The sequence below is a fragment of the Sinocyclocheilus anshuiensis genome, unplaced genomic scaffold (genome assembly GCF_001515605.1).
Source record: "Sinocyclocheilus anshuiensis isolate Anshui unplaced genomic scaffold, SAMN03320099.WGS_v1.1 scaffold457, whole genome shotgun sequence".
NCBI classification, from domain to species: domain Eukaryota; kingdom Metazoa; phylum Chordata; class Actinopteri; order Cypriniformes; family Cyprinidae; genus Sinocyclocheilus; species Sinocyclocheilus anshuiensis.
The window spans coordinates 4047083-4057855 of NW_015537939.1; the positions used below are offsets into that span (position 1 = coordinate 4047083).

Below are 10773 nucleotides of genomic sequence, written 5' to 3' on the forward strand. Positions count from 1 at the left end.
CACACAAACACACACACACAGAGCCACATGACAATCCTGCCAGATTTGGTTCTGCTAAAGGCCTCAAAATCATTCAGCAACCTTTAGGCAGTATTTAAACACAATGGTTTTAATATATTTGCACCTCAAACATTTGCTGATCTTGTGCTGTTTAGCTCCAAACATGTGGCTCTGTTTTGACTTTGCTGCAGTTTCTTCATATCTGTTGATGCCACATGAAGCCGTAAATAACCATGACAGTCAAGCTGTTACACGACTGAACTCTCTGCAGCACGCGTCAACAATAAGCATATGAGGAAATTGCTCTCCTGTTTATTAGGGCTGTGTATCACCAGCAAAGTCACGATACGATATGTATCACGATCCTTTTCTACTCCGTTTTAAACGCTGTTCTTGTATTTAAATTAAGCGCGGTCCACTGCAGCGCACATGCCGCAACAGCTGTATCGATATTCGTATCGTCAAATCTCTGTGACGATACATCGTCATATCGATGTATCGAACACAGCACTACTGTTTATCTTTTTCCTGTTTAAAAAACAGTTTAAATCCAAACTAGTTTTTTTTTTCTGGTCTACACTCTTAAAAATAAACCCAGCTAACAGAGAACATTCTCAGAACTTTGGCTAAAGTTCTGCCAAGGTTCTCTCAAAGTCATAAACCAATGTTCTTCCAGTAACAATGATAGAATGTTTGTTAAAAGTTATTTATAAATCATTAATGGAACTTTTTTTCCTGAAACGTTTGACTAACGGTTTTTAAATGTAACTTCTTGTTTTAGAATGTTGAGAGAACATCCAAAAGTAACATTCCCTTAATGTTTGAAAAATGATAAAATGGAATGTTTACTTAATGTTCATATATAACCAAGAAAAAGTTTTTAAAACATTTTGAACATTCAGAGAACATTCAAAAATAACGTTAGCAAAACATTCATTGAACATATTTTGTTAGCTGGGAAGGTTTTAAAAGGGGGTTTTCGCAGCGATGCCATAGAAGAACCATTTTTGGTTCTTCAAAGAACCTTTCAGGGAACATTTCCTAAAGGAACCATTTTTTTCTTACAATGAAGGACATCTTTCCACAGGTTTCCACTAAAAAGAACCTTTTTGGAATGAAAAGTTTCCTTGGATGTTAAAGGTTCTTCACGGAACCATCAATGCCAATAAAGAACCTTTATTTTTTTAGTAGCAATATATTAATCACTATTGTCAATCACTGACATGACAAACTGCTAACATTATTGCCAATTCATGAAATCCATGCTGTTTAGTTAACCTCCAAAACTAAGTTTCCATGTTTGAAAGTCTGTTTCTTTGTGTGCAGCTGCAGTCCATGGTGGACCTTCTGGAAGGTACTCTCTTCAGTATGGACCTTCTCAAAGTTCACTCGTACATCAATAAGGTGGTGTCTCAAATGAATAACCTAGAGGAGGTGAGTGTGATAGTACTACTGAGTGCGTGTGAACATACACATGTGAACATTAATGAGCCGTGGCTGGATTTAACTGGACTCAGGACATTCTGTAGCTACTCACAATGCTCTGGCTAAAGTTATTATTATACCGCTCCACTTTGGCTTGAGGGATGGGGAAATAATGTGCGTGTAAGAAAGAGCAGGGCAGAGAGAGGAAATGTCCAAAGGACAAAACCACAGTCATGTAATAGTCACACTTATGCACTCTGTTTTTATTTCCAATAAAATTTTGCTCATTATCGGGTAAAGCTGGGCTAGAAATCTGCACTGCGAAAGATTTACTGCATGTACAATGTGGGTCATTATCAAATACCTTAGTTATATAGTCTAAGACCAATAGTGAAAATGCTTCTGTTTTGCATTTCTGGGATTAGTAAGATCATTTTGTTTATGAAAGAAATTAATAGTTTTATTCAGAAAGAAGGCATTAAATAGCCCAAAAGTCAAAATAAAGAAAGTAAAGACATTTATAATGTCAAAAATATGTTATTTCAAATAAATGCTGTTCTTTCAGAATCCTGAAACAAAATGTATCACATTATCATCATTCGTATAAAATTTTCCTTCAAAATATTAAGCAGCACAACTGTTTTCTACACTAATAATAATAATAAATGTTTTTGAGCAGCAAATCAGCATATTAGAATGATTTCTGAAGGATCATGTGACACAGAAGACTGGAGTAATGATGCTGAAAATTCAGCTTCGCATCACAAGAATAAATTACATTTTAGGATATATTACAATAGAAAACAATTACTTTAAATTGCAATACGTTTTCACAATATTACTGTTTTTACTGTATTTTTGATCAAATAAATGCAGCCTTGGTGAGCATAAGCATAAAAAAACATTAAAAAACCTCAAAGACCCTAAACTTTTCAATGGTAGCGTATTACATTGTATTATCAGCATAACAATTTGAGTAAAAAGTTGAATTGAAAGATGAACATTTAAGTTTTATGCAGATACATTTAATTATACAAATATATTTAGATGTGGGTGCATTTGTTTGTACAAATATATTTAGGGCAATTGTGTGGTTTAAAGCTGTGCATCTCACCCAGATGATAAAGATGAACCTCTCTCGGGAGAATGACTTTGTGAGAGACAGTGTGGCGACTCTGACCAATCAGCTACAGCAGTACGAGAACCATTCTGACATCATGATGAGCATAAAGAAAGAGCTGTCCAATCTGGGCCTTCAGCTGCTGCAGAAAGACTCCACCGCCTCGGGCCCTAAAAGCAAAGTTCAGGTAAGGGTCGTGACCTTTCATCTCTGACTTTAGCCATTTGAATAGATTATGTTAAAAAGATAAACATTATTGTTCTAGTTAATTTGCTATGCAGGAAATCAGATTTGAGCTCACTGCAGAATGTGCTCTGGTAGTATATAGAAAATATGCATACTGTGTGCATTTGTAAAATGAGACATACTTATATAACTGGCAGCGGCCAACTAGCGATAGAGGCTATTTACACTAAGTGTAATTAAATGCTATTTACACTAAGAGCAAATAGCGATGGATTCTATTTACACTAAGAGAAAATAGCAGTATTTTTTAGTGATATGCTATTTACACTAAGTGCAAATAGCTATAGATTCTATTTACACTATGTTAAAATAGCAGTCTATTTATGCTACTTATTGTGACTAGAGGCAATTATTTGCACCTCAGTATTGTAGTACAGTATGCAATAATAACGTACTGAGTGTAAATTATAATGTTAATTCAAATTATTAAATGCATGCCACCTTATTGGGACAATAAAGCCTACCCGATACTTTTTTTTCAACTTTTTGATTATTTCCTTCATTTTTATTGAAAATAAATTTTTTATTTATTGCGATGTGTGATATGAGATTTGAAAAGGGAGAAAAAATAGTTCGGCAAAAGGCGGATTTGAACCCGAGTCGATCACGTCAAAAAGACTACGGTACGTGATTTAACATCTACGCCACTGGAGCTGAGGTTTGACGGCCATATTTTGTAGTGTTGAGTACCCCAATCACAAGTTGGTGGGTGGAGTTAGTGTAAATGCCCTCTGCCAATAAGGCAGGCTATTTGCACTTAGTGAAAATGGACACTCCGTATATGATTACATACAGTATATGTAAGTGTTCACAGAGTTTTCAGGATGAGATCTCTAACATCTGTTGAGCTAGACATGTGTTATGTTTGTAGGACACACTGGGGACAAATATCAAAGATGCTTCAAAGTTTCCAGCAAAGAAACCAGAAAAAGGGAAACCTCCACCAAAGCCAGTGAAGGAAAAGCCGGCCAAGCCGAAGAAAGAGACCGCAAAACCAAACAAACCTGGTAAACCAGAGCAAACAGAACTGCCCAGTAAAACCAAACCTTCACAGAACCAGCCAGGACTTATCCGAGGAATCACATACTATAAAGCCACAAAAACTGATGAGACAGGCAACCAAAAAGGTAAGACACAGCCAATTATTTTCTATATATACAAACCGAACCGGCATTTATTAAATACATTATAATTCTTTGAGATACTAGCAGATTTAGTCAGATTGTGGGGACAGATGTTCACCAGTTTTGCCCACAAAAGTTTAAATATGTCACACACCCAGAAACACACATTCTTATAAAGACAAACTTGTTTCCTTTGTGTTCCCCAGAAGCACAGCTGCTTGTATCCACGCCAATCCAGACACACACTTAATTCGATATTAGCACAGACACACTCTCATCACCCAAAACACATGTGCACACATTCATATCCACACAGTCAATAAACTAATACACAATAAACTAACAGACAATAAACCACTTCATCTGTTGAAAATGCGAACGTTTTCTGGTAGTATGACAAGGATCTGGTCTGGCATACAATTATTAATATGGGGACTCATGCACACACACACACACACACACACACACAAACCTGCCCATTTGTTATCAAATGTAAGTATATAGTTCAGAGCAGAATAAATTGTGAAATGAACTCTCTGTATCATATGGAAGCTTATTTCCACCACAGAATAACCTTTTGTCTCACAATTCAGACATTTTTTTCCTTGCAATTCTTATAGTTTATATCTCACAATTCATTGTTTTTATTTATATATAAATTATAAAGAAGTGTAAGACATAAACCTGCAAGTCTGAGAAGAAAAGTCTGAATTATGAGATAAAAAGCCACAATTATATTTTTATTTTTTTATTCTGTGGTGGAAATAAAATAAAAACAGAATTGTGAGATGTAAGTTAGAATTCAGATAAAAAAACGTAAAAATTATGAGATGTTAAAAACTGAAAAAAGTCTGTATTGCAAGATGTAAACTCTTACAGTTGCAAGATATAAACTCGTAATTCTCAGAAAAATGTCAGAATTGTGAGATTTTTTTTTTTACATTTTTATTCCAAGATGGAAATAAGCTTCCATAAGCTTTCATAATACCCACAACAACACATAGACACTTTTCCACATGCAAATCTGCCAGGTGAGCTGAAGAACCTTGAAATATTACACATTACACACACATATACACTTTGCTATTTAATACCCTTGATGTGTGTTGATTTTATAAAAAGCTAATTATAAATATTACCAGTGCTAATTCTAACCCTAAAATAAAACTTGACCTGATCACCAAAACAACTGCATCTACGGTTTCAAATTAAGTTATTTTGATTCAGTTTCCCAATTGAGGAAGTCCTTGAATGTCCTCAAAGGGAGGTTTTTTGGATTTCTGTCTCTTTTGGGATGTTTTTGGCCCTAAACTATAGCCGAGTACACACACACTGAAGTCTCACATAATGAACATCTCACAGTAAAACTGGATCTCAGGATCTTGGGACTTGATGATCCAGCACTCACATTAACAGGATACTAGTGTAGGACGCCAGCCAGAGAGTGACTTTAGAGTCTGAAATGACAGCTGACATGCACTAATGAATTAGCTTCAGTTTCTGATGCACGCATGACATTCATATCGGCTGCAGGGTTTCTACAAAAAACAGCCAAATGTCTCCAATTCAACAGTGTTTCTATTCATTTTGGGCAGGCGGCCTCACTTCCTGTTTAAGTCCTAGATGGGTTCCTCTTGCCTGACGGACTCCATGGTTACCGCCGTTTGTGACTGGGGCAACACTGTTTTTTTTTTCTTTGAATTATACAATAAGGGTTCTGAAAGCAGCTCAATCAATGGCGTCTATAGTGACATGTAATGCGGTCTGATCTAATCTTGTGTTATCCATAGGCGTAACCAAATCGCTGCTTCCCAAATTGGGTCCTGACTATTTTGGTGCACATTAGATACAATCACAGGGAATCTGATTAAAGCATAAATTACTGTAAACGAATGGCCCTTAGATTAGTCCGTACACTAGCACTTTGGAAACGTCTCACATTGCAGTTTTGGTTTGCAGATAAAAACCCAAAATAAGGTTGAGTTGTAAGTAATGTGCCACTGTGCCAATCTTCAAATCTGTAGGTTTTATTCTGCATACCATTTAAAGTTGGATGTTGGATATTTAACAATATAAAAAGATATTTGGGGATAAAATGTAAAATTAAGAACAGTGCTTTGAGTCCTAGAGACGCTGTGTAAAGACACTTTTGATTTGCAGGTGTATGATTATCAAAATAGGATCACATACAGTTTTAATGCACTTCTCTGCAAATGTTTGCTTAAAATGTTTAATTGTCATTTGATTTTGTCAAGTGATAATGCATTTTATTTGCATGATGTTGAAAATCAGAGCACAGCTTTTGTGTTGGCATTGGTTTCCATGCAATTCAACAATATGGCAATTCAATAGTATGAAAAACATGTCAGAGTCATGAAAAAGCAAAAAACCTCTATTGCAGCTTGTCAGACTAAAACAATAAAAAAGATGTGAGATTATGAACCCCGGTTGTGTTTACCCACATCTTTTTGTTTAAAATTAGCTGCAAAGACACACAAACAAACTTTTATATGTTTATTTATTTTTGATATCACTACTACAGTGACTATTTGCACACTGAGGTGCAAATAACTACAACTTAGTGTAAATAGTACATTATTTGCACTTAGTGTAACTGTAGATAGTATTTATCACCATTTGTACGATTTATGTCTGGTTCTCAAACCCTTGGTAAAAAGGTAAAATGGGGTTTCAAACTCTTATCAGAGCAGCAGACTACAGTAATCGAGATCCAAAAAACTACAACCGAAAACACAATTTCACAGACTTTTTGCAAATTCTCTGTGGGTGATTTTGAGTGCATTTTGAGTCTTAAATTTGATAAGTTCTTATGCGTTTCATGTTTTAGCCGTTAACAAGCTACAATAAAGGTGTTCTGTTTCTGTTCTGTTTACTGGACTCTTTGCTGTTTTTCAGAGTGTTGGTTTTTGATTCATTGAATGGAAACCAATGGTAAGTCAATCTGACCCCAACAGAACTGATGTTACCAAATTTGTACATCCTTTCCAAAACACATCTATGTGTTGAAACTTTGCATGCACATTCATGACCTTAAATGAGAAAAAGTTACAAAATTTCAAGAAAGAAAAAAAAACAGTTATTTTAATCAGTGTCTTGAGCAATTTAAAAATCCAATGTGGGTTAAATTGATTGTATATTTCCAAGTTGTAATTTCTGACTTTCCAAACTGAATGTACTGTAACACAGCATTAGATGCTATTTTTTATTTGACTTACTTGATGAATGTCAACAAGTGTGTAAGGAACACTTCCTTTTTGAATCATTATGATTTTTTTTATATTTAATGTTCTTTGGCACTTTTTCGAAACATTGGAGTATGTTTGTAGCAATGCCAATGTCATGGTTTTGATTCCCAGGGAATGCATAAAATTCGCTAAATGGATCTCTATCTGTATTTAGATCTTAGGTCACTTCTAATTTTCATAACCTATGCTTTATATCAGAGGCGGACAGTAACTAAGTACATTTACTTGAGTATTGTACTTAAGTACACTTTTTGAGTATCTGTACTTTACTTGAGTATTATTTTTTCTGGGAACTTATGACTTTAACTTCACTACATTTGAAAGACAAATATTGTACTTTTCACTCCACTACATTTCTATCAAGGTCCTCGAAGTAGAAAGTCGTTACTCTGTAGCAGCTTTGAAAGTCAGTGGGTGATTTTTTTCTTCTCTAAAACTTTACTGATAAACTGTCTGAAAAAAAGAAAGTCATCACTCTTGTAGGGCTACATGAAATGATTTCCCAGCATTTTTTGAACACTGACCAGCTGCAAATGTGATATTTGTTTACAACAATTCCATAATAAGAAGTTAATATTGTGGTATATATTAGACACAATATTGTCTGATTTTGCTAAATTGTGTACACTCAAGTAATGGAGTTGAGTACTTTGTCCGCCTCTGCTTTATATCCACTGAATGTTTATTGTCAGCTAACATTGTAAAAAAAAATAAAAATGTGTGTTTCGTCAGTTAAAACAAACTGTACCTCAGAAGCCTTGTCTTTGTTCACGTCAAATTGAATATGACATCTCCTCAGACTAAGGTCTATTTAACTTTGTTAGCGTTTCTTGGCCATTGGGCTGGATTTGTTTGACTGGTTTAAGATAATGTATACCAGAGCTGTGATGGAGATTCAGTATGATCTGTCCTGACAGGAATGCAAAGCCAATACAAAAGCCGGCGGACCAAGCGTAAGTCAAGTAAATATGTTCTAATAAACATAAATTACTTTTACTATTAAATGCGATTTATTTTCGTCGTCCCACCCTGTGATCTAATGTACAGTAATCGAATCCAGTCTCTCGTAAATATAGCTTTCCCACAATCCCGTGCCACCCCAGCAGGTGCACTACCACAGTAAATATGACCAACCCTGGTGAGATCGAGCGTGTTATATGCTAAACATGAGAAACCAGTTGTGTTCATACTGTTGTGGAGAGCAGTTTGGCAAAATACTCACTCGAACGTCAACTTATAAATACTTTGTTTTTAGATGCAAGTCATCTTGTCCTGGAAGTGTTGAGTAATTGGTGTAGAAACGGATTTAAAACTCAAACTTTGACATGTCAACAAGTTTTATTGGCATTACAATGTTTCCAGAGACTTCATGTACCCACACAGCGCAGGTGTAGGAAATAAATAGGTCTGTGCTTGGCTCTTGTCTATTATTTCAGAATTTGCCAAGTCATATGCAATACCGGTCAAAAGTTTGGAATAATTAAGATTTTTTTATAAGAAGTCTCTTATGCTCACCAAGGCTGCATTTATTTGATAAAAAAATACAGTAAAAAACAATGATATTTGAAAATATTTTTACAATTTAAAATAACTGTTTTCTATTTGAGTATATGTCATTTATTTTTGTGATGCAATGCTGAATTTTCAGCGTCATTATACTCCAGTCTTCAGTGTCACATGATCCTTCAGAAATCATTCTAATATGCTGATTTGCTACTCAAAAAACATTTCTTATTATGAATGTTGAAACTGTTTGCTGCTCAGTTTCTGTTTTCAGTGTTTAATTTAAGTGTGAAATGTGAGGCGATTTTAATTACTCTCTGTTTTTGTTTCATATGAAGAGAGACCTGATGAAACGGACACGTTGCTTGAGGTAGAGGTAGAGGAAGAGGAAAGTACCATATTTCCCGACACCTTAGCAACAGAGACAACCCCGGCAACTGTACCCATGACAATAACAACAACCACTCCTCCCACAACAACAACAACCCAGAGGACGACAACAACTAGCAGAACAATATACAGAGAGGAGAGACCGGCTCCAACCATTGCACTAGTGCTGGACAACACCAGCAACAACTCATACATCGCAGGTACGGTAGATTTCAACACAATCTTATGATAATTCATAAATATTTAATGTTTTGTTAAATCGATGGCTAATTCGGTTGAATTTATCTCATTCCTAAGTTTTCATATGATCTGATTATGCCGTTACGCATAAAAATTGTCTAAAAATTCATATGCAATCAACACCTTCTAAAATAGTTATGTTTTCCTGTGAGATTGGATTGTATATTTACAGTGAAAGACATTTAATAAAATTTTAACAAAAATTATGCTAAACTAAAAACGAGACAAAAAATATATTAGTTTAAAAACAATGTAAACTGAAATGAAACAATGCAAAGTAAATGTAACTAAAACTAAACTTTGAATAAAAATGAGCAAATTAAAATTCTTCATCCAATCGATGTGGTTGCATCCTGGTGCAGTTGTTGATGTTTTTTTGGCAGTTAAAGAGCACAGCTGTGAAGGGACGCTGGCCTCCGTTGATCTGCCGGTCAAACAGCACAGTTACGGGAGAAATGAGGGCGCATGGATGAAGGATCCCGCCACCAAGGACTCCAAAATTTACATCACCAACTATTACTACGGCAACAACCTTGTGGAGTTTCGGAACTTGGACAACTTTAAACAGGGTGTGTAAGATAATTCATATTTAATGCTGTTATTATTAATTGAATGCAGCTGTCTAGAGACACTATGAAAGACAACTGAGGTAATACCTTTTGTGTGACTAAGGTCAATTCACAGAGGACACTGAGTGTTTTGAATTAAAAGGTCTTCATATTGTTTTTAGTAAACAATGATAGGGATTTTCTTTGGATGAGGTTTGGATTTCTGAATAACTGTAAGTGTGAATGGTGTCAATGTCTGTGCTTGAGAGTGTGTGCTGCTCAGTGAATATGTCTGTGTGTGAGTCTGGCCCTGGAACAAGAGAAAGAGTTTGGAAGATGTTACAGTTGATTTTAGTGTGTGTTTGTGTGCCTGTTTAGACTGGTATTAATATACTTCTAAAAATATTTCCTGTTAAAGGGGTCATATGATGCTATTTTAAAGATCATTATTTTGTGTATTTGGTGTAACAGAACATGTTGACATGCTTTAATGTTCAAAAAACACATCATTTTTCAAATACTGTACATTATTGTAGGTCCTCTATGCCCCGCCTCTCTCAAACAAGTTGTTTTCAACAAAGCCCCCTCCTTTGACAAGCGCAGTCTGCTCTGATTGGCCAGCTGACCCAGTGCATTGTGATTGATCGATCACCACAAGCACGCGTCGGAAATGTAACGCCCCTTACCATAATCACGAGCTTTAAGCTTTCAAAGTAAATACCAAGACAGTTAATAATGTCGTTAGTTTTACCATCAGTTCAAGCCCGAAAGGGCAACAGAGTCGCGTGACAGACACAGTGATGATCCAGTACACAAGCCGCAGTTAAGACAGCTGACGTGCTATGATTTCTGACAGGCAGTTCACTCTCCTGTGATGTGACCCTGTTCCCCTCACACACACACACACACAC

The 10773-nt window shown here is 35.7% G+C and overlaps 1 protein-coding gene and 1 long non-coding RNA gene across 2 annotated transcripts in view; one reads left to right on the forward strand and one right to left on the reverse strand.

Moving 5' to 3' along the window:
• The window catches only part of LOC107662377 (olfactomedin-like protein 2A), a 22700-nt gene that overhangs the window by 9629 nt on the left and 2298 nt on the right, over positions 1-10773 (forward strand). Inside the window, exons 3-7 of the mRNA XM_016452369.1 lie at positions 1327-1434; positions 2544-2732; positions 3663-3918; positions 9023-9274; positions 9698-9883. Of these exons, the coding sequence (XP_016307855.1) occupies positions 1327-1434; positions 2544-2732; positions 3663-3918; positions 9023-9274; positions 9698-9883 (991 nt within the window). The remainder of the gene's footprint in view (positions 1-1326; positions 1435-2543; positions 2733-3662; positions 3919-9022; positions 9275-9697; positions 9884-10773) is intronic.
• The window catches only part of LOC107662383 (uncharacterized), a 14180-nt gene continuing 6062 nt past the window's right edge, over positions 2656-10773 (reverse strand). The window contains exon 3 of the long non-coding RNA XR_001631209.1: positions 2656-2715. This is a non-coding gene — a long non-coding RNA (uncharacterized LOC107662383). The remainder of the gene's footprint in view (positions 2716-10773) is intronic.